General features: G+C 36.5%; 1 protein-coding gene across 1 annotated transcript in view; it reads right to left on the reverse strand.

Annotated features, from left to right (window-relative positions):
• The window catches only part of LOC150100944 (enoyl-CoA delta isomerase 2-like), an 88,896-nt gene that overhangs the window by 54,517 nt on the left and 8,360 nt on the right, over positions 1-26,019 (reverse strand). The window contains exon 2 of the mRNA XM_090401939.1: positions 24,613-24,756. Coding sequence (XP_090258065.1) covers positions 24,613-24,756 — 144 coding nt within the window. The remainder of the gene's footprint in view (positions 1-24,612; positions 24,757-26,019) is intronic.

The following is a 26,019-nucleotide window of genomic DNA, read 5'->3' on the forward strand; positions in this document are numbered from 1 at the left end:
TTTATATGTTTACATCATATTTCCCTCTTTTCTGCACAGTCTATCAACTAACCTTTGTAACTCATCAATCTTCAATATATTCTTATAGAAAGCATTCTAAAGACTTGTTATACAATCTTTGTTGCATGCCTCTGGATCCTCTCCAACACTTTCTCATCTTCAACCAATCCAAGCAACTAGATCTGTGCATGTAGTAATCTAGATGTGACTTTATTAAAAAGAATAATAATTTCCTTATCCCTGTTTGCCAGCATGTTCTTCAATATCCAAGTAGTGTAATGATCCTATTTTGGCCACCTTTATAATATGTCATCTAAAATTCACTTCTCCATTCATAGTCATCCTCAAATCCCTATCTTTATCAACTTCCTGGAGTACAGTTACATCAATTTAGTACAGAGCTTGTGACCTCTTTATCCCAAAGTGCATGGTCTCATGCTTTGACACATTAAACTGGCAGTTGTTATCCATTGTCTATACTGCCAGTCCATTTAAGCCATCATGAAGTATATTTATATCATCTTCATTGACTATCATTCTTCCCAGTTTTGTGTCTCTGGCAAGCAACTTGATATTTCCCCTTTCTCTATAAAAGATAAGCAATATTTTGCATAATAACTGGTCATATTGATTGAATTTTACTATAGTATTGTTTACTTTCGATAACTTAGTGTGTCTGTGTGATTTTTTTAACTTGGAGAATTGTTATTACTGACTTTATTGATTGAAATTTTGCATCTTGCCTTCTTTGAACAGAATGCAATCGTGGTACTCATGAAGTCAACCACACGAGCAGTGACTGGTGCAACTAGGCAAGTGGTGCAAAAATCAAGTGCTATTAACAATGTAGACTTTTCAAAACTTGTTCAATATCATGAGTGTAATATGCATGTGTAATGAAATGTAAAAAATGTGTGTGTGGAGAGACTGAACAGGAGACGAGAGAAAGTATGGATTTGAAGGAAGTATGGTATTTTGTTAGACTAAAAGTTAATGAATGGTAAACAGACTGAAGAAATGGAAAGAAAGCTAGTGAGACTGAGGGAGTGAAAGAATGCAAGAATGCAGAAGCGAAAGTAAGTGATTAGGAAGCAAAAGGAGGTATAAATGACAAAACAGTAGTAAAGTGCAGCAGAATGAGGTAGCGATACTACAGGAATGACAGAGAGTGAAATTCTAGGAATGCATGATTGATGAAAGAGTTAATCAAAATGAAAAATGAAATGAGGAATATGCAAAGTAATGCATGTTAAAAAAAAAACATAACTGTAAATTACGCTATGGTTAAAAAAAAGAAATGTGAACAGTTTAACAAAAAATATAACTTGCATTAAATTCCAATATGTAACTCAGATCTCCTTAAGACAGAAAATATTACTATTATCATTTTATCAAGTAGACATTTAGTGGAAATAAATAAAAGTATGCAAAAGAATAGAATGAAAGAAAAAGAGTAAAATTAGTGACGAGTGACTCAAGAATAGCAATGTATGGAGATTCCATTATTCGCGCATTGGTTAATGAGAGAGAACCTATAAGATCTTCTATCCAAGATGGAGAATGAGCAAAATAATTCAGGCTTTGGTAATTTGAGAGTGATTTGAGAATAGTAGTGAATGGAGTTTCTATTGTTAGAGGATTGGCTGAGCGATTCTGAAAGGTCCTGTTCAGGAAGGAAAATGAGCAAGATAATTCATGCTTTGGTAATTTGAGAGTGATCTGAGAATAGCAGCGTATGAAGATAACACTGTTACAGGATTTGTTATGGTCTTCTATCCAGGAGGGAAAATGAGAAAGATAATTCTTGCTTTGGACACGAGGTGAAAACGAGCGAGAGAATTAGCGGTGGTTGTGGGTACAAATGATTTAAGTGAACATGAGAAGAATGTAAGGGAAAATATCAGGAGGTTATTCAGGAGAGTGAAAGATAACCATACAGTGAAAAAGGTTGTCAGTGTGTGTGTGTGTGCGCCAAGGTATCACAATCATGAGTTCAGATGGTGAGTCAGAATCATGAATGGTATGCTAGTGCAGTTGTGTGAGGAGAAGAGGGTATACAGTTTGTGAATGTATGGCATGTATTTGGGGGGAGAATGGAATTATACAAATGTGATGGATTGCATTTGAATGGCTTTGGAGTGAGAGCACAGGAAAAACTGTTGTTAGATGGAAGTGCAGTGTGTGATGCAATTAAAAGATCAGAAGCAAGAGATGAAGTAAAATATCAGGAGAGTGGTACTGAAGAGACAGAAGTACTTGGCAATGAAAACAGTAGTAGTGTGTGAGATGAAAAGAGAACCAGAATGCAAGAGGAACAGAGAAATGGGGGGAATGGCAAAGCGAAATTGGATGTAGCAAGTAGTAGTGAATGTATGTCTAGGAATGTATAGGGATGATCAGCATAGAAATGAAATGGATCAGGATGTGGGTGAAGAAGTTGAGACTGAGTGGATTTATGTGGTAAGTGGTGATAAAGGTGATTAGGTAAGGCAGATTATGGATGATTTTAATTATGGAAGTATAGATTGAAATGAAGAGATAGAATTTGGGAATAAGAAAAATGAATTTCTTGAGTTCTTGAGAGACAACTATCTCAGACAACATGTAAAGGAGGAGCCACAAAGATCAAGAGTTTTAGATCTGATTATTTCATCAGAGGATATAACTGTGAGTGGGGTTTCACACTTTCCTAAAGTTGGTGAGAGTAATCATGAAGTGATCACATGGTAAGATGATGTTAATGGATGAAAATGGTAGAATGGTAACTGCTGCAGAAGATATTATTGAGGTATTCAGTCATCAATTTATATTTATTTTCACCCTGATATAATTTATCAGGGTGGAATCATGAGGAACTTAAGTGTAGAAGACATAGGACAGGATGGCTTAATTGTGAGTGAGCAGCAAGTATTTGAGGAAATAAATAACATTAATGTCAAAAAGACAATAGGATTTGATGACATTATTATTATTATTATTACCCAAGACCCCCTGGAATCAAAGATTCATCTAGGAGGTCCTTTTATCAAACACACAGATCATCATACTGTGCTTTAAATACACTCAAATTCTCTGCAGACACCACACTCTCAGGCAAGGCATTCCAATCATTCACAATTCTGCATAAAAAACCTGTTTCTCACTCCCCTACTCACACCCTCCTTATACAGCTTCCAGGGATGACCCCTGATTTCTCACTATTTTCAGTATAATCTCTCCAGTAGTGATCCTATAACAACCCCTTAATAACTTGTAGGTCTCTACAATATCTCTCCTCATCCTCCTGTCCACCAGACTCTGCAAGTTGCATCTTCTCAATCTTTTGTCATACTTGACATTCCACAGGTTAGAAACTACCTTAGTCAGTCGCCTCTGAACCCTCTCCAACATCTCTTCATCCTTCTGAAAACCAGGTGACCAAATCTGGACACAACTGTCCATGTATGGCCTAATCAAAGCCTTATACAATGGAACAAGAATCTTCCTACTTCTACAAGTCAGTGCCCTCTGCATCATTCCCAGAAGCCTTTGTGTTGTGAAGAAATCGTCTTCACAATTTTGGCTACGTATCCCCTAAATTTCAGATCCTTATTCACTATCATCCCCAGATCTCTTATTTCCTCCACCTCCGACAATATATCCTCACCAAGCATAAATTATGCATCCCATTTTTGTTTACCAAATTTTAAAACCTTACATTTTGCAACATTGGCTTCATATTCCCATTCCCGTGCCAATCACTCAATTTATTCAAGTCTTCTTTTAAGGCCACAATATCCTCTCTACTCTTCATGGTTTGTCCCAACTTTGCTTCATCTGCAAACAACTGAATATCTCCATCCAAATCTTCACCAATATCATTAATATACAAGTTAAACAGCAATGGCCCTAAAACAGACCCCTGAGGCACACCACTAGTAACTTTCCTTTTCCTGGATATCGCCCCCCATACACAACTTGATACCTATCAGATAGCCAGTCTCCAATCCAATGCACCAATCTAATATCCAACCCCATCCACTCCAGTTTGACTATCAACTTATCATGAGGTAATCTATCAAACACTTTTGCAAAATCTAAGTATATTACTGTGTATCCTTCTTCTCTATCCATGGAAGCAGTCACATTATTGTTATAAGTAAGTAGATTACTAAAACATGACCTCCCCTTAGCAAATCCATGCCGTCCATCAAAGATAATACCATTGTTGTCAACCCAATTCTGGATCCTAGTTCTCACAAGCTTCTTCAACAACTTAACCACAACATCTGACACATGGATAGGCCTATAGTTTGATGCTTGAGTTCTATCACCTCCTTTATGAAGAGAGACACAATCTTGCCTTCCTTCCACTCCTTAGGAACTTAACCCAGAGCAAGACTCATATTAAAAAAATATGTCATGGTCAGCATCAACTCCCTGGCACATTCCTTCAGAATACGTGGTGATATATTATCAAGTCCAACAGCCTTATTTACATCTAGTTTGCTCAACTCCCCATACACCTCTTACTCACTTACAGTCAGTTTCTCCTCCTCATCATCAACTGCTCTCAATCTCTTCATGAAGTCACATTCACAAGACTGAAAGACCTTTATGAACTGCTCATTAAGTATCTCCACCACACCTTCTGCAACAGATGTCTTTATATCATTTTCTCCAATCAATGTCATCCTTCCACAATCATTCTTTCTTTTGCTGGCTACACATTGAAAGAACTCCCCAGAATTCCCCCTGGCCCTACTAGCCAACTGCTGTTCATACCTCTCTTTAGACACCCATATCACAAGGCATTTTACACAAATGTTCCAGGGAATTGGCAGTAGCATTTGAATGCATGTTTAATAAGAGTCTTACAACAGCACAGGTTCCAAGGGAGTGGAAGGAGGATAAAATTGTCCCACTGCATAAAGATGGTGATAAGGCTGTAGCTACAAATTATAGGCCAATCTGCATATATGGAGTTGTGGTGAAGGTACTGGAGAGATTGGTGAGAAGTAGGATAGAGAAATGGGTTGATAACAGCAGTATTTTCTGCGGTTATCAGCATGGGTTTGTCAAAGGGAAATCATATTTTATTAACTTACTTATGTACTATAATAAGGTGACAAATACCTTGGACAGGGGAGATGCATATACAACGGTGTACTTGGATTTTGCAAACACTTTTTATAGACTGCATGACATAATGTTGAATAAATTGAAAGAATGTAAACTAGGAACGGATAACAGAGTTCTTAGTTGTATATGGGAGTAAAATATCACGAAAGAGGTAACTAGTTGTGCGCTGCAAGGGGTTAATTTGTATATTAATGATATTGGTTTAAATTTAATTGGCAATATACATCTGTTTTTGAAGATGATGCAGAATTGGAGTAAGCAATGCAGAGTCAGGCAGATGTTATGACCTGACAGAAAGACTTGAATAGATTGCATGAATGGGTAGGTAAGTGGAACTATCAGTTTAATGTTGCAAAATGTAAGATTTTGAAATTTGGTAAGCAACAATGGGATGCAAAGTAAACACTTCGTGGGGAAACTTTAAAGGAGGTAGAGAAGATGAGAGATCTGAGAGTGGTGGTGGACAAGGACGTTAAATTCAGGGAGCACATTGCACATGTTGAGAAGAAGTGGATAATACCAATGATGTGGAAGACACTGATATGTAGAAATAAGGAAGTTACGATGCCATTGTATAAGGCCTTGATCAGGCCTCATATGGATTACTGTGCACAGATTTGGTCGCTGGGTTTTGATGGTGATGAGTATATGTTAGAAAGGGTCCAGAGAAGATTCACAAAAGTGGTCAGTGGGTCTTTGGAATGTGGAGTACGAGGACAGATTGAAAGAATGTAAACTACAAAGTCTTGTGAACAGAAGGAGGAGGACTATGATTGAGACATACAGGGTGATTCAAACTCTTGGACTAAACTTTAAGGGTGATAAAACACACCTAAAGCACTTTTCGTCATATAATGCATGGTCTGAACTCAAGCGGTGAAGCGCTAGAGTTCAGGCGCTTTCCAGTGAATACTTATAAGTGCTGGTTTTTGCAGTCATCATTATTTCTACCGTGGAGTGCAAGAAGGTTGGATTCTTTCACAAATAAGGAGAAGGCTGACATGCATTTCATTTATGGAGTTGCTTACGGGGATGCGAGGGAAGCCTAACGACTGTACCAAGAGCACTTTCCAACCAGAAGCGTGCCTGATCATAAAACCTTTCAGCGATTGCACCGGCATCTGTGCGAAATGAGCTCCTTTGTCAATGGCATGCAGAATACAGGGCATGCAAGGAGTGTGAGGATGCCACGTGCTACAGAAGAAATTCTACATAGGGTTGCAGATCGTCCCGAATGTAGCACGCAAGCATTTCCCATGCCGTATGTGTGCCCCAATTGACGGTGTGGCGAGTTCTACAAGACAAACGATTACACCCCTACCATGCACAGAGGGTGCACACCTTGACACCTGCAGATTACTGGCCACATGTGGATTTTGCACGGTGGCTCCTGCAGCAGATTGCAGTGCAGTCGGACTTTGATGCATATGCCTTATTCACTGAAGAATGCACCTTTACACGTGAGGGCATTTTTAATACCCACAATTATCATGTGTGGGCAAGCAGAAATCTGCATGCCACACATCCACATTCACATTTGTACCAGTGGCGTTTCTCCATAAATGTTTGGGCTGGAATCCTACAAGACCATTTGACTGGCCCATACCTTCTGCCAGCATGTATCTCATATTTTTACAAGAGGTCTTGCCAGAATTACTGAATCCTGTTCCTGCAAACATTCAAGCACATATGTGGTTCCAACATGACAGAGCACCACCCCATTTCAGTGTGGATGTGTGCCTTGGATGCAACATTTCCAGGACGATGGATTGGTTGAGGTGGTCCCATCACTTGGCCGCCATGATCACCCGATCTCTCATGTCTGGACTTTTTTTCCTATGGGGGTCATATGAAAAGACTGATCTACAATAGCCCCATCAATTCCAATGAGGACCTTATTGCCAGGATTTCTATTGCCGCTGCCGCTGTACAAGAAATGCCTGGTGTTTTCGCCAATGTACGCCAATCACTACGTCGAAGGTGTGAAGCCTGCATTAATGTTGGCGGGCGCTCTTTTCAGCAGTTTCTGTAATTTGTTCAATAAAATTCTTTAATTTATGTTCTGTAATTTCTGCAATTGTTTCAAATCTCCTCTGTCATTCTTGTTTTTCTTCATTTCCTGAAACAGTAGTAGCTAACCCGTAGTGCTTCACCGCTTGAGTTCGGACCATGCATTGTATGACGAAAAGTGCTTGTTTAGGTGTGTTCTATCACTCCCTTACAGCTTGGTCCAAGAGTTCTGAATCACCCTGTATAAGCTAGCCAGAGGTTGTTATCAGGTCAACATGAAAGAGATTTTTCAAAGAATGGGAGAGCAGGATAGAACAAAAAGTCATCCCTGGAAATTGTTTAAGGAGGGTGTGAGCAGAGGAGTGAGGAGCATGTTCTTTACATTGAGAGTGGTGAGTGAGTGAGTGAATGAGTGGAATGCATTTCCTGAGTGTGTTGTGAATGCAGACACACTGAATCAGTTTAAGGCATGGTTGGAGGAGCTTTGTGTGTGATATTTTATTCCTTATCTGATGAGCCTTTGACTCCATGGTCATCAGATGTTAATAATAATAATAATGTTCCCTTAAATCATTTCTGCTGTGATATTCTTATGCCACATGATGCTGAGCAAAGGCCTAGCAACCCATCCTTGTAAAAAAGTGCTTTGCTATGGAAATCAGAAACACAGAAATATATGACCAAAATGTAATACTAAATGAAGATAAACTGTTGAGAATGACATCCTCTAGTGAAAGCTCTTATGGAGAAACTAGGGAATTGAGGAATATAATAGAAAATTTGGACAAGATACAAAAACCAAAAGAGATATATAAACTATTTGAAGTAAAAAAAAAAAAAGAAACAAACAAACAATAATATGAATTGGATCTTGGAATGTGCAGACTATGTATGAAATATCAAAAGCAGTCAATACAGAGAGTTGGAAAGTTGGTGCCCTTCCTTGATGAGTCTTTGGACTTCTTGGAGGTGTCATGTAATAATTATAATAATAATATAGCCAAAGAAATGAAAGACTACAAAATTGAAATATTAGGAATAAGCAAGATAAGACGGAATGGACAGTTATTGATCCTGTTGAGTTCAGGAGAAACAATAATATATGCTGGAAACAAAGATGAGGTAATACACACGCAAATGGAGTGGCAATAATGATGTCCATGTCCAGTAAAGCAAGAGATGCAATGATAGAATGGGAACCATTTACAGAAAGATGCATAAGAGCAAGATTTAACTCAAGATTCTATAAAGTGACAATTATAAATGTATATGCACCAACTAATCATTATATCCTATCCTTCCCATCCATCCCTTAGGACAGGTTGAGTCCCCCCCCCTCCAATGAAGGGTTTATGATGAATCAATGCAGCTGGTTCATCATTCATTCTCTGCTGCATTCCCTAATTTATGACTGTAATTCATGTGTGTTCACAGTGCCAGCTTGGCTGTTCTGGGGGAGGAAAAACCCAACATTTCTGGGTGAAAAAACCTCCTACCTTCATATGAGACCAGCTAACTCACCTTTTGTCAAAGGAGACCATGTAAAGATTCCTCACATCACTGATGGGAATCGAACCCAGGTCTTTCTGACCGAAGAGCTTTGTCTATATACTGAGCTATGGAGGCTCTGCACTAACTAATAATGCAGATGAAAAAGAAAAATATGAATTTTATGATATATTACAAAAACAATAGATGACACAAATCTTAAAGATATAATTATAGTAATGAGGGATCTAAATGCTATAGGTACAGATAGAGAAATGATAATGAGAAAAGAAGGTATAGGAAATATAATGAAAATGGAGAGATGTTACTGGATTTCTGCATGGTGAATGAATTAGTAATAGTAGAATCCATCTACTATTAGAAAAAATATACATAAAGTAACATGGAGAGCACCAGATGGAAAAATGTATAACCAAATTGACATAAAATGATTAAAAAAAAAAAAAGAGAGTATCTCTTTTGAAAGTGAGATCAATGAGAAGAGCAGACACTTACACAGACCATTTTTTAGTAATAGGAGAAATTAAAATAAGATTAACGGATGCAAAGAAAGTAATAGGCAAAAATAGAATGTATAACATAAATGAACTAAAAAACATGGAAACTAAAAGAAAATATGCAGTAGAGGTTAAAAATAGATATGAAGTTCTTACTCCGACCATACAGAATGAACATGAAGGATTCAGAAGCATAGAAGAAATATGGACAGGTATTAAAAACATATACCATGAAGCTGCAGAAAAATACTAGGAGTGCATAGAAGAAAAGACAAAGAATGGACATTTTTACACACAAAACTCAAAATTGAAGAAAGAAAAGAAATTAAGAAAAAAATAATAAAAGATAAGATTAACATCAGCTTACAAGAGAAACATAAAGAAATACATACTAAATAACCTACTAAATAAGGCAGAAATTGCAGCTAATAGAGGTGATACTAAAACATTATATAATATTACAAGAACAATGACAGGCAAGAAAAGAAGAGGAGGAGATATTATTAAAGACAAACAAGGAAATAAAATAAACAATAATAAAAATAAAAATAAAATAGCAAGATGGGTTGATTACCTTCAAAGAGATCATGAATAGAGAAAAACCTGAAAAAGAAATTCAAATACCAGAAAGAAAAATAAAAACATTGAAAATAGACACCAAAGAAATAAAAAAGTGAAATACAAAAAAGTGCTAAAAGAATGTAAAAATGGAAAAGCAGCTGGTATAGATGATATACCAAATGAACTATTAAAAGCAAATATAGATTTAACAGTGAATATACTCTATCCATTTCTTAACTAAATATGGATGCAGGAAAAATGGCCAGATGAATGGAATATTAGATTACTGATCAAAATACCAAAAAAAAAGGAGATTTAACTCATTATTATTATTATTCAGGCCTCCATGGAGTCAAGAGACTCTCTGTGGGAGGACCTTCCAAGGAAACACAAAGTCTATCATACCACTCCTTGAACTCATTGACCGTTCTTGCTCTAACCACTCTCTCTCAGTCAATGCATTCCACGGTTCAACCACACTCCATGCAAAGAAACCACTCCTCACCATCTTGCTCACAGCTTCCTTTCATAACTTCCAGGGATGGCCACTTGTCATCGCTCCTTCCTGCCATTCCACCAAGCAAAAGAACTCCCCAGTGTCAACCCTGTAACTGCATCTCAACAGGTCCGAAGTCTCGATCATATCACCTCTCCTTCTATCCACCAAACTCTGCAGTCCACATTCCTTCAGCCAATCCTCATAACTAACGTTGTACAGTCCTGAAATCGTTATTGTTATCCGCCTCTGCACCCTTTTCAGAGTTAATTTATCCCCTTCAAATTCTGGGGACCAAATTTGAGAACAATAGTCTAAGTGTTATTATTTATATGGCTATTATAGCCTGTTTTGTTTAGGAGTGTCCCTTATTTTAAATACATTGGCTATTTTTACTCAAAAAAATTTTTATATATATTTTAGGGCATTATGGGTGAGTAATGAAGGCAATTATAGCAGAATAAAAGAGGAGGAAAAATTTTGTACATACCTTGTTTTGATACTAGGATGTCTTCAAATTCCATGTTCCTGCTGAAGGTTATTTATAACAAGGGGGAAGGGAGCATGGGGGGGCATTTTGAAGGAGTCTTATACAATGGAATGATAACTCTTTTATCTCTGCAGGTCAGCGTCCTCAGTATTGCAGCAATCCTCTGGGTTACCTTCACCACCTTTGCAATATGCTCTGTGAATTTCAGTTTTCTATCAATCATCACCCAAGATCTCTTGTCTCCCCTACTTCCTTCAGTTCAGCTCCTCCAATTGAGTACGCAGCCTCCCATCGATGTATCCCAAACTTCAAGACTTTACATTTTGCTGCATTAAACTGATATCCTCATTCATTTGCCCATCTGTCCAGTTTATTCAAATCCTCTTGCAGATGCTGCCACATCTGCATTATTACACTCTTTATGAAACCAGTTATAAGTCAAGACCTAATCTGCCAGATAACAAAGTAATCTTTAACTTCTCTGACCACGTTTTATCAAAACCGAAAGTTAGTATACTAAAAAAAGGGTTCAATTTTGCTATTGCCCCAGACCACATTCCTAAAGTGGACGTTATATGCAACATAGAAAAGGCAGTTTCGTCATTACCAGACCCCTAGCAAATGATCTCAGACCGAAAAGCGCCATCATTCTCTCATCTTCAAGAGCTCCAAACCAAAATATCATGGCTTTAGAAAAAAGATGTTCAGTTTGAAGGAAAATTATCATCTTAAAAGCAGATAAAGACAACTCTACAGTTGTCTTAAACATCAGAGATTATATGAAAAAGATCACGGACTTACTCTCTGACACATCTACCTATCATGCATTAGATTCAAACCCACAGGAAAAAATCACAATGAAACAAACAACTTGTTATGTTGGACAGCTGGCCAACAGACCTAAAACAACGATTAAAGTCATTACATCCACTAACGGCGAGACTATATGGTTCTTCCAAAGTGCACAAAAATGGAATACCTCTACGCCCTATAGTGGATGGAATTAAGACAAAGATGATCTCAAAGATGAATTATCCCATATATCAAAAACCTTGAGAGACAATAGTTATCCAAAAAAAAAGCTGATCCATAAGATACTTTCCTGCAACCCCCCACAACAACAACAATCTGAGGAAACATGTTACAAATCCACTCCATTCCCTATTATGGGACAGTTTCTAAAAAGATTGCTACACTCCTCAAGCCACACGAAATACGAGTGACTTTTAAACCTTTAAAGACTATCCACCACTTTTTAAGATCTCTGAAAGACAGTTATGCCTTCTTCAAATATGCCGGTGTCTACAACATCCCCTGTTCATGTGGATTAAATTACATTGGTCAGACCTCAAGAAGTTTGGAAATAAGAAAAAGAGAACACATTGGAGATGTAAACAACAACAGAGAAGACAACTCTGGGTTAGTCTTTCATTTATCGAGGACAAACTATATCATCAAATGGGACAAAAGCTCCATGCCTATTTAGAGGAGGGTTTCCACTCCCGAAACATAAAAGAAACTATAGCAGTCATCCATTCTAAATGTAACTCAATAGAAATCAAGGTTAATTCTAGCTGATATTTGGAAGACCCTCATAAGATCATTAAGCACGCCATAGTTAAATTTCGCTGCTAATTACAGAACGTTCCTGCATAACAACAGATGATATCATACATGCTCCATGCATTTGTGTATACGTTCTTTTGTATTTGTAAAAAATACAATTGTATTCGGTTCATTCCTTCACGAACAGTTTAAGTTGTTTTGTATCTCTTTTATACACCCTGACGAAGCCAGACAGCTAAGTTGGCGAAACGTGTTGGTGTTTTTTTACTTAATATCAATTATTAAAATCCTTCGGCCAATATACAATCCAGTTTATGTTAATTTCTTGAAAATAAGACAAAAATAATAAAAATAAATAATAAACAAAAAGAAGGCATAGTATTGGATAGTCAAATTTTAGAAACAGTGGATAATTTTAATTACCTAGGATCAATAATAAATAAACAGGGAGGAGCAGAGGAAGACATAAAATCCAAGATACAGAGAGCACAGATAATTTTTAACATGTTATGGAAAATATGTAGATCAAACAAAGAGGCTTAAAAAACAAAATCAGGTTATTTAATACAAATATCAAATCACTTCTATTCCATGCATCATTTTCTGATGCATGGAATAGAATAAATTTTTAAAAAAAATTCTACAAATAAAATGGCCAGAAAAGATATCCAATAAAGAGTTATGGCAAAAACCTAAACAAAAAATCAATACTGTATGACATCAATCAGAGAAAATGGAGATGGATAAGGCAATCAGAAAAGGAAAAAGTCAAACAAGCTTTAAAGTGAAATCTGTAAAGGAAGAGATGTAGACCAAAGATGGGCTGGCAGAGAGAAGTAGAAGTCCTCATAAAGACGAAAGATCAGGACACAGCTAAAAAGAGAAGCACAAAACAGAGTCAGATGGAGATCTGTGGTTGAGGATCTATGCTTCTAATGAAGTGAAGAGGAATAAGTAAGTAAGTGAAGCATTTCTCATAGCACTGATATATAAATGAAATAGCAGTAGCCCAAGTACAGAGTCCTGAGGGATACTACTAGCCACCTGCATATCTGATTAAATTAAAGTCTGAAACATCAGCAATTTCAAAATGCAGATCTTCCATAAAGCTTGAAGATTTACTGTAGAATGATTTTTCACTTGGTCACAATACTAGACAAGCTATTATATTATTGTTTTAATCCTTTACTCAAGAGTGAGTAAACAAAGGTTGTGAATGGAGAATTTTGCTACATAATGTTGAGATCCTGCAGAATGATTTAAGCAGACTGGTATTTTGAACAAAGGAAAATGCTGCCATTTCAATGTGTCAAAGTTAGAATGAAAAAAAATAAAAATAAAATAATAGCTCTGTAATGTACAGATGGAAAAACACTGCAAGAAATTGATGAGACTTAGAATTAAGGGATAATGGCAGACAGAGAGTTGAAGTTCAGAGGAAATATTACAAAATATCTCCAAGGATCACTTGGATGTAAGAAACACTCACTGGAAGGCTACAGTGAATCTGTTTTTAGGACTACTCTAGTTTAACTTATATCTTTATGATTTTGAGAGAAGCTTAAATGGAGATAAGCTTTTCACAGAGGATGTAAAATGGGAAAGAGAGGTATGAGCAGCAAAACTGATGTTATAGTGACCTCTCGCTCTCTCTCCCCATCTCCAAGAGCATTTGAATAGATTGTCTGATAAATAGGTTAACAATTAAGTGATGGGAAATAGAAGGTTTGAAATTTGGAAGGGAAAATAGTAAAATATTATAGTCTAGTTTTAACAGTAAGGAATAAACAGGATTATAAAGAGGAGGAGAAAATAAAATAATGTATATTGGTGGGGATGAATTTGAAGAGGTAGGAGAGATAAAGGGCCTGGAGGTGGTAGTCAACAATGACCTTAAATTTAAGAGACATACTGAAGAAGTATCAACACAACACAACACAAACATGACATAACAGCTTACAGTCACAAAGAAGAAGATAGTGACACGTGGAAATTAACAGGCTGCGTTTGTATACAGATTTGACATTAATTTGAAAAAAATGAAGCAATTTTGAAATGGTATTTTGGAAGTAATTTTGAAATGCTTGTTACCAGAACATTGAGAGAATGCCATCAGCAGTCCCTGCTTAATAGGAGGAAGAGAAGGAGCCAATATAAGTTGACGACATTTTTTTTTTACCCGATTAATATATGAGGGTGGTCTGAAAAGTTCTTGGCCTAACAATGAAAAAACGAATTTATAATTTAAAAATAATTTTTATTTTTCAACATAATCTTCCTTTAGATTAATACATTTATTCTGGTGATGCTCCAGCGCAAATATCGAATTCCTGTAGTGGTTCTCAGTAAGATCTGCAATCACCTCTTGATTCGAAGAAAAATGCTGACCAGCGAGGAAGAGTTTTAGTTTTGGGAAGAGATAGAAGTCAGAGGGAGCCAAATCTGGGGAATAGGGTGGATGTTCCAACAATTCATAGTGCAGATCCCTTAATTTTCCCAGTGCCAAAACACCTTTGTGGGCAGGTGCATTGTCCTGATGAAAGATGATTTTTTCCTTCTGCAAAGCGGATCTTTTCTTGCGAATTTTTTCGTCGAGTCTGGTTATAAGATGGGAATAATATTTCCCAGTTATTATTTTATCCTTTTCAAGATAATTAATGAACAAAATGCCTTTAGCATCCCAAGACACTGATGCCATAATCTTTCCTGCTGATGGAACCGACTTTGTCTTCTTTGGTGCTGAACAACTGGCTTAAGTCCACTGTTTTGACTGCTGTTTGGATTCTGGTATGTAATGGTGAATCCAAGTCTCATCCATAGTAATAAATCGACTCACAAAATCAGTTTCATCCTTGTTAAAACGCTCCAAGCACTGTTCAGAGAAGATTTTCATGTGAGTGCGTTTTTGATCTGCTGCTGTGAGAAAGCGTGGCCACCCATCTTGCGCAAAGCTTTTTAATTTGCAATTCTTCATGCAAAATATATCCCACACAGTAAAGGGGATAAAAAAAAGCCGTTTGGCTTTTCATCTTAGTTATATATCCTACACGTTCTTTCGAAATGCCTATAGTCTGAGCAATTTCACACATTTTGACTCGCTGGTCATCCAATACCATATCGTGCACTTGTTCAATGATTTCTGGTGTTGTTACACTTTTTGGATGTCCTTCACGTGGATCATCTTCAAGGCTGGTACAGCCATGTTTAAACTCGGCATCCCATTTCTTGATTGTCGAAAATAAAGGAGAGTGCCCATAACCTTTTATGAACTTCGAATGAATTTCTTTTGGCATTAAACCATCTTTTACAAAGAATTTTATAACCGCGTGATACTCAATTTTATCCATTTCAAGGGATAAAGACAACACTTTTCGTTCAGAGAGCTGTATAAAAAAAACTACTTGATAGAATAACTTGCAATTTCACATGGATGCTTATAACAGATGTACCAACTTAGAAAAAAAAATCTTGCCAATAGTGTTGTCATCTATAGTCAAGGCTGAGAACTTTTCAGACCACCCTCGTACAGAAGAGATTTTTTGTTCAGTAGAGAAAGACAGGGTAGCAACAAGAAACTATCTTGGGAAATAAAGAATGTATGTGTGTGTGTGTGTGTGTGTGTGTGTGTGTGTGTGTGTAAGTGGTTAGAACCAGGTTTTTTACTTGAAGAGTGGTGAGTGTATTGAATTGCATTGCTTGAAAGTGTGATGCATGTAGAAATGAAAATATCATCATCAAATTCCTGATATATATCATTGGGTGAGGGGGTACAGGATTTATGATATACAACACGAAAAGCTTACACTAGTACTGACTTCCTATCTATGGCTTGCCTCCAAATTAATCTGCAATCTGGCATGACTCCAATATTATCAGATCTTATATTTTGATTTTCTAAGACACTTTTTACTGTATAAATCCATCTGAATGTTGATCTTCTTCGAAATCTTTCTCCCTGCCTTGATGGCAGGGAAAAAGACCATAGATCAAAACAGTTGTTTTGTTAACCATCTTTCTGTAGATGGTTACCCCCCCCTCCACACACACACCAATTTTAAAAGACCCCAAAAAATTAATAACTTTCATATTTATGAATTTAGGGACACAAAACACATGTGTTGAAAAGATTATTTTACTGATTAATAATAAAATAATAACTTTACGTTTCGACCCTTGTATTGAGGTCATCTTCAGAAGGATACATTCAGAAGTATAAGAACAAGCTACATGCTGTTGCACTCTATACAAGTAAATTACATCTACGTTGTTAACTAATCTTTTTTCCTAGCCTGCCCTCTAGTGAAAAAAATATAAAAATAAAAATAAATAAATAAAATAAAATAAACAAAAATAAAATAAAACTACAATAAACTCTGCTAAAGTCCTCACGTACTAGGATTCTTATGGAATTATACAGTTTATATGGTTATATTACGATTATCTTCTGGATTTGTACAGTACAGGTTGCTATTGAATGTTCAAAAAAAAAAAAAAAACACTTCACTAGGTCTTGTAATGAGATTTTTCTTCGTAGTTGCTATGAAGGTTGTAGATGGGTCCTCCACATTCTTGGAATTGTTAGACCATCATTTTTATTCAGATTCGGATCATGTTTGAGCATTTCACATGCTTCCTTGAATTTCCGCATGAACCATGTTTTGGTGCGGTGTAGGGATTTGGTACCTTTCCAGTCAATTCTGTGGTATGTTTGAAGTGCGTGGTTCAGAAAGGCCGGTTTTTCCAAAATGGAGGTATTTTATGTGACATTTGTGTTTATCCTTTCTGATTGGGATGGTTCGCCCTGTTTCCCCTATGTATGGTATGTTACATGTGCAATCTATTTTGTAAACCCCTGGGTGGGCTACGTGTGGCAGGGGATCCTTGGAAGAACTGAGTAGGTGTCTTAATTTTGTCGGGGGTTTAAAGGTGGCTTTGATGTTGTATTTGTGTAATGTTCTGTCTATTTTTTCTGAAATGCCTCTGACATATGGTATAGCAATAGCATTCTTGAAATCTTTTTTGTTATTAGTGGTATCTTTGTGGAGGATCTTGTGAATGGTTTTTATACTGTATCCATTTTTTATAAAGGTATGTTTGATGGTTTCATATTCATGGTTAAGAGCTTGTTCATTTGAACAAATGGTTTGAGCTCTGTGTTTAAGGGTGCTTATGACCCCTAGTTTTTGTGTTGGGTGGTGATAAGAAGTTTTGTGTATGTGCTGGCCTGTTGTGTGTAGGTTTGCGGTAAACTGAGAAGGAGAGACAGCCTGAAGGAAAACGTGTGACAAGTGTGTCTAGAAACGGAAGAGAGTTGTTTTTTCAATTTCAATGGTGAATTGGATGCGTTTGTGTTGTTTGTTCAGGTGGCTAAGGAATGTATCTAGTGCTTGGTGGCTGTGGGGCTAAATGGCGAAAATATCGTTGACGTATCTGAGCCAAATTTTCGGCTTTAGGCACGCCGATTCTAGAGCTCGTTGCTCAAAATCTTCCACATAAAAGTTCGCTATTGGGGGGGGGAGAGTGGTGAGCCCATGGCAGTACCCTCTTTTTGAAGGTAAAAATTGTTTTGCCACACGAAATATTCAGAGCGGAGTACATGGGCAAAGAGGGCCGTGATGTTGTGTGGAAATATGTTCTGTAAGAGCAGGATAGTATCACTGATTGGGACATTGGTGAAAAGAGAAGTTATGTCAAAGCTGACTAATAGATCTTGGTCGTTGAGTGTAATATTTTTAATTTTGTTTATGAATTGCTGTGTATTTTTTATGTAGGAAGGGGAATGGCCAACCAATTCCTTGAGTGTGGCCGCTAATTTTTTGGCTAAGTAGTAATTCGGACTGTAAATTCCTTCCAAATGGACGCAATGGCGTGTTTGTTTTGTGTACTTTTGGTAGGCCATAAATTCTGGGCGTACGGGCATACTGCGGTATTAATTTTTTGATTGTATCTTCTGGCCACATGTTAACTGATTTAAGTAGTTCAGTAGTTTTCTTTTTGTTACATTGCGTGGAGTTGTAATTTACCATGTGGTAGGTGTTGTGGTCCGATACCAAATGGTTCATTTTTTCAATGTAGGTTGTCCGATTTAAAACAACAGTGGCATTCCCTTTATTGGCCTTAGTGATAATAATGTCACGGTTATTTTTTAGGGATTTGAGGGCCAGTTTATCTGCTTTGTTTAGGTTGCTGCTTAATTTTTTGTTTGAATTTAGTAAACAGGCAGTTTCCATCGATATTTTGTCAGCTATATTGGCGGGGAGGGATCTTAAACCTCTCTCGATATGATATATTATATCTAGTTTATTTACTGACCTCAGAGCAATGCCGTAATTTAAACCTTTCTCCAGTAGCGAGAGTTCACCATGTGTGAGGTTGTAATCTGATTGGTTGATAACCAGACAGCGGTCCAATGGTTGGTTGCTCCTAACTGTGTTGTTGGGTGATTGGCTGCTCCTTCCGTTATGGCATCGTAATTGTCATGTGCTTTCCTGTAGTTTTAATGCTTGAAACTTTGTTATAATTGTTTTTTGTTTTTGAGTAGTAGGTGCTTGGCCGAGTCGTCTGTGATCCTGTCTAGAATATTCCAAATTTCCTGATTAAAGTAACTGGATAGCTCAAATTTCAGTTGTAACACTTTGGCTTGGGTCGATGCTAAGTTCTTTCGTGTCTTGTGAATTTGTTCTCTTAGCAAAGCTTTTTCTATCCTGGCATAGATACGGAGCGTTTTAGCTGATGTAAATTTCTTCTTTAGTTTAATGCAGTTCGGTATTAAGTTGCTGTCTCTACATCGTTTCAAAAAGGCCAGTCGATTAATTAACATGGAACTACGTATCTTTAGTTTACCGCAGAGGCTGCACTGCTTGTGGGTCACATCTCCATGGATTATGATGACTCTTTCTTTTAAGGTTACAGGGTGATCAGCATTCATATTTATGAATTTAGGGACACAAAATTGGCGGCCATAAATTCATATTTATGAATTTAGGGCCGCCAAGCACTAGATACATTCCTTAGCCACCTGAACAAACAACACAAACGCATCCAATTCACCACTGAAATTGAAAAAAACAACTCTCTTCCATTCCTAGACATACTTGTCACACGTCTTCCTTCAGGCTGTCTCTCCTTCTCAGTTTACCGCAAACCTACACACACAGGCCAGCACATACACAAAACTTCTTATCACCACCCAACACATAAACTAGGGGTCATAAGCACCCTTAAACACAGAGCTCAAACCATTTGTTCAAATGAACAAGCTCTTAACCATGAATATGAAACCATCAAACATACCTTTATAAAAAATGGATACAGTATAAAAACCATTCACAAGATCCTCCACAAAGATACCACTAATAACAAAAAAGATTTCAAGAATGCTATTGCTATACCATGTGTCAGAGGCATTTCAGAAAAAATAGACAGAACACTACACAAATACAACATCAAAGCCACCTTTAAACCCCCGACAAAATTAAGACACCTACTCAGTTCTTCCAAGGATCCCCTGCCACACTTAGCCCACCCAGGGGTTTACAAAATAGACTGAACATGTAACATACCATACATAGGGGAAACAGGGCGAACCATCCCAATCAGAAAGGATGAACACAAACATCACATAAAATGCCTCCATTTTGGAAAAACCGGCCTTTCTGAACCACGCACTTCAAACATACCACAGAATTGACTGGAAAGATACCAAGTCCCTACACCGCACGAAAACATGGTTCGAGCGGAAATTCAAGGAAGCATGTGAAATGCTCAAACATGATCCGAATCTGAATAAAAATGATGGTCTAACAATTCCAAGAATGTGGAGGACCCATCTACAACCTTCATAGCAACCACGAAGAAAAATATCAATACAAGACCTAGTGAAGTGTTTTTTTTTTTTTTCGAACATTCAATAGCAACCTGTACTGTACAAATCCAGAAGATAATCATAATATAACCATATAAACTGTATAATTCCAGAAGAATCCTAGTACATGAGGACTTTAGCAGAGTTTATTGTAGTTTTATTTTATTTTTGTTTATTTTATGTTATTTATTTATTTATTTATTTTTATTTTTATTTTTTTCACTAGAGGGCAGGCTAGGAAAAAAGATTAGTTAACAACGTAGATGTAATTTACTTGTATAGAGTGCAACAGCATGTAGCTTGTTCTTATACTTCTGAATGTATCCTTCTGAAGATGACCTCAATACAGGGGTCAAAACGTAAAGTTATTATTTTATTATTAATCAGTAAAATAATCTTTTCAACACGTGTGTTTTGTGTCCCTAAATTCATAAATATGAATGCTAATCATCGTATAACCTTAAAAGAAAGAATTAATAACTTTGCTAATTTGTCCTAATCTTTGCTAATCTCATTCTGTTTAAGTCACCATACCACATGATCAGCTATGCACACCCACTCCAGAATGCTAACAATGTCAAGTTCCTTCCAAATATCCTGTTTTTAATATGATTCTGTCATTGATGCTAACTGTTCACTCCCCTAATCTTTCTCATATCTCTAGCTTCTATTCTTTAATCAGGTGTTTTACTTCTAACCCGGCTCCCAGATCCATAAATTAAAACTGATATGAACACTGTCTTGCATACAGCTAGTTTAATATTTGACTAATTTCTCTCTTATAACATATAAATGTATTCAGTTGATTCCTACCATATTAGTTTAGTTTTACTAATTCTGTTGTCTATTATTTTATTTAATTTGATACATTCACTAACAATTGTGTCTAAATAGCTGAAATAGGATCTCCATTCAGGATGCTGTTGATGTTTTTAATATCTACTAATTTGCACAGTCTTTGTCTTTTTATTCCCGATTTTCATACCAATATTTATAACAGCAGTTATTAATTTAGTTAGAGAAATCTTGCAGACCTGAACTAGAATTTATTTAAGAGTATTATATCATCTGCATAATGTCAAGAGCTGAGATTAATGTTTCCAATTTTCACATCAGGTTTAATGCCACTTTTCTTCAATAATGTGATACATATAAATACATGTGATGAATAACAGTGGAGTTATTGTGCAGCATTCTTTAAAACCTGATTTAATAACAACTATTTTCCTGTATCTCCTTCAGTTGTAACCATTGACTATCAACTGAAATATAGGCTATGTATTGTGTGATATAATGTCCCATTTACGCTATAAATTTAAACATTTTCAACAGCTTTTTTTTTGTCTTAGCACCTTTTCATGACTTTTTCCAGATATACAAAACTTAAATACAGATCCTTGTTATATTCCCATTATTTCACAACTATTTATCTCAATTGAAAGTTTTTTTCACTAGGTTAGACTATCATAAATTTAGTTTAATCCTTTATCCCAGTGAGAGCAAACAAAGTTTGCGCCTGAAAATATCTTCAGGACTGAATATAGTGTTGTATTATCTTACCTGGGTAAGTAGTACAACACCAGGCAACTCATAGCAAAGGTGGAGCAAGCTACCAACAGTCCTAACCCAGTATCTCCCATAATGCAAAACACATCTCCTTGTGGATATGTATACTGTTATGCATTAAGGAATTGGCCACTACCCAGACTAGTTTCGACCTTTATTGAGGTCTCTTCAGTGGGAGCAGGCCCAGAGTTGGAGATATCAGGCAGAAGCAGTAGCAAGGTCATCTTTATCTATAGGAGTTGCCAAAAGGTTTGCTACCTTTGGGTTAGGAGTGTGGTAGTAGCTTGCTCCACCTTTGCTACGAGTTGCCTGGTGTTGTACTACTTACCCAGGTAAGATAGTACAACACTATATTCAGTCCTGAAGATATTTTCAGGCACAAACTTTGTTTGCTCTCACTGGGATAAAGGATTAAACTAAATTTATGATATTTATTTCAATTATTTCTCAACTGTTTGTATTAAGGTGAAAATCTGATCCCAATAATCTTTATTTTGCCTGAATCTGCAGCTTTTCTGCAAGTTTCCCCTTCCACAATTTTTTTATCTTTTCCCAAGTCTGCTTGAATAAATCTTACCAGAGGACTCAATAGGGAAATTCCATTGTAATTCTCACAATCAGTTTTATTTCTGTTTTAATAGATGAGTACTATGAGAGCTCTACTCTAGTGATTGGAACTTGACCCTCTTACCAGGCCTTCGAAATTATGCAGTGGCACTATAAAACTTTAATACCTCCATATACGAGCATTTCTAGTTGAATATCATCTACTCCAGCTACATTTAGATAGCTTTTTCCACTTTAAGTATTGATATGTAATCCTGATGGTTGAATGTTTTCTACCACTATCTAGAATATCTTTATCTTCAGTTTTCATGTCACCTTTATCATCTCTGATTCCTTTTAAAGTACTTTTTCTTCCATTTCTAAGCTTTTCAATAACCTCCAGAATATTTTGCAATCTCCCTAATATTTATTTTCTATGTTCTTACCAGTCTTCCCATGATTTTTGTATAGCTACTTTTATGGATTGCTTCACTTTTTTACATTTTTCTCTGTATTCTCTCAGAGCACATACTGACTTATTTGGGGACTTTTGATACACTTTCTTCTTCTCATCAACTGCCTCTTTAACTTCCTCGAGTCAACCATGGAGTTCTTATTTTTCTATCCTTGCAGACAACCTCGCCACATGCTTCTCTGAATGTTTTCAGAATGAACATTTTCTTCAGAGCCTATCAATGAATCTCCCAGGTTTGGTTCTTGTTTCACATTAATTTTTTCTTGAATAATATTTGTGTACTTGAGTCTACAGTTAATTTATGAAAGTTGCTCTAATTTGATTATTTTAAAAACTTTCTTGCAGACTTTTCTTTTCAATAAAATATTCAATTTTATCTTTCTCATAAATTGTGATCACTTCCTATTTTAAATCCACTGTATACTCTTATGTCATGGACTAGTGTAAAGATATTGCTATCAACAATGACACAGTCAATGAGACTTTTCATATTTCTTGCATCTTTCTTCCATATGAGTTTGTGCACATCTTTATTATTATTATTATTGATAACATCTGACCTCCACGGAGTCAGAGACTCGTTGTGGGAGGTACACGCTATTGCACACAATGCTCATCGAACTGTGCTTTAAACTGATTCACTGTGTCTTCATTCACAATACACTCAGGCAATGCAGTCCACTCACCAACTACTCTCCACAAAAAGCCTGCTCTTCACACCCTCCTTATACAGTTCCAGTGATGGCCTCTTATTCTACCCCCCCCCACCTCCAATTCTATGAAAAATCTCTTCCATATCAACCGGATAACACTCCTGACTAGCTTATATGTCTCAATCATACCTCCCTTTTTCTTCTATTTATGAGACTACAATTTATATTCTCTCAACCTATCCTCATACTCCACATTCCAAAGACCACAAAAACAACCTTTATGAATCTTCTCTGGATCTTTTCCAATATATCCTCACCATGAAAACCTAGCAACCAAATCTGTGCACAGTAATCCATATGAGGCCTGATCAAGGCCTTATACAATGGCATCATAACCTCTCTATTTCTGCAGAGAAATTCATGTCTTGAAACAGAAATCTAGCAGGTATTTACTATTATCATTAAATATGCTCTTTTCTCCACATTTCCCCCAAACATTTCTATATGTCTGGTATAGATCTCTACCAATGATCAACTTTTCTTTTTTTCTTTTGGGTTGTCAGTTGACTTCTTTAATGTCTAAAAAATGCCTTCCACGTCTTCCTTAGAAACACCTTCTGTGGGACCACAGGCACAAATAAGTCCCCCCCCCTGTTCAATTCCCCATTCTGATATTAAATTATTGCCTGCTATTCAAGAATATTATCCTTGTATTTAGTGTTAAATACTAAGCTATTCTTCTTCCCTGATCCTTTTTATCTGCACATAACATCTTGTATATGTTATTTAGAATAATCTCACCTGTTTTTGTCTTTGTTTCAGTAATTGTGGTACTTATCCAATTCTTCTGCTAATTCATTTATTTTCCATTCATGTTTCTTATGCTGAGGGTATCAATCTTGAATTCTGCTGATGGTGAGTTGGACAAATCCAACTCACAATCAGCAGAGAGTTCAGGAGTTCACCATCATCAGTCCAGGACCTGACTTTTTGCTGTTCACCCTAGTAACACAGCAAAAACATTGGGAACCATGCTTAACTAGGTGATGTCCTACTTGGCATAAAATTTTATTTTGGTTTAAGCCAATAACAATATAGTTTGGTTGGGTAAATCCCAAATGGCTAGGATAAGGATAATAAAATTAAAATTAAAATAATAATGACGGATAATATTGTGTTTGATAACAAAGTTCTCTTACTCCACAGAATTCTAGCAATACTATTAATACTGCTACATAATGCTACTACATAATCATACTTTTATGGAAAGCTTTAGTGCTTCTTTGAGATGAATATCTAATTCAATCTGGAAACTAGAATGAGGAAATACTTCTGTAACCAAACCACAGTATTTGGCTTCTTTTGCAGTTAATTTCTTGTTAAAAAGCAGCAATTCATTAGCCTGAAATTATAATTATATTTAATTAAAAAATTAAACAAGATTTAAACAGAATTATTACTGTAATATTCTGCATGTGTATGTAGGCAAGCAGGTGAATGCATGAAATGGAATACATTACAGTGAAGATCACAGCTCTTTGATTGAGAAAAACCTAAATTTTAATCTCATCTAGGATATAAGGCATATTTATAGTTTAATTTAAAATGACAAGAATGAAGATAGATGAAAGTTTTGATAGATTAATATTATATAATGAATAGTCAAATTCAAAGGAGAGTGGCTACAATAACTGATTCAAATTAAATCAAAAATTAATAAAAATAAAAATAAATAAATACAATTTAATTAATTAATTACATCCAAAATCTGCAGATTCAAGTTCATAACTTCATCCTTCCCCTTTATTATAGCCTGTCCTATCAAAATGTTATGTATTATGCAGTAGTGAATGTGTGTGTGTAAAAGTAATTATTATTATTATCCAGGCCTCCATGGAGTCAAAAGACTCATCGTGGAAGCTCATTTTTAGGAAACACAAAGTTTATCATACCACTCCTTGAACCCATTGACCGTTCCTGCTCCAACCACTCTCTCAGGCAATGCATTCCAAGGTTCAACCACCCTCCACACAAAGAAACCACTCCTCACCCTCCTGCACACAGCCTCCTTTCGTAACTTCCAGGAATGGCCCCCCCCTTGTCATCGCTCCTTCCCGCCATTCCACCAAGTGAAAGAACTCTACAATGTCTACCCTGTAACTGCCTCTCAACAGTTTAAAAGTCTCGTGTTATCATATCACCTCTCCTTCTTCTATTCACCAAACTTTGCAGTCCACATTCTCTCAGTCGATCCTCAAAACTCATATTGTACAGTCCTGAAACCGTCTTTGTTATCTGCCTCTGTACCCTTTCCACAGTTCCACTTTCAAATCCTGGGGACGAAATCTGAGAACAATAGTCTAAGTGTAGTCTGATCAGAATCTTATACAACAGAATGATAACTCTTTTATCTCTGCAGGTCAGCGTCCTTCTCAGTATTGCAGCAATTCTCTGAGTTACCCTCAACACCTTTGCAATATGCTTCCCGAATTTCAGTTTTCTATCAATCATCACCCACAGATCTCTTGTTTCCCCTACCTCCTCCAGTACAGCTCCTCCAATCGAGTATGCATCCTCCCATCGCTGTACCCCAAACCTCAAGACTTTACATTTTGCTGCATTGAATCGACATCCCCATTCATTTGCCGATCTGTCTAGTTTATTC

Source organism: Typopeltis vanoorti, chromosome 12 (assembly GCF_054136105.1).
Source record: "Typopeltis vanoorti isolate ZY-2024b chromosome 12, IOZ_Tvanoo_1.0, whole genome shotgun sequence".
Lineage (NCBI taxonomy): Eukaryota > Metazoa > Arthropoda > Arachnida > Uropygi > Thelyphonidae > Typopeltis > Typopeltis vanoorti.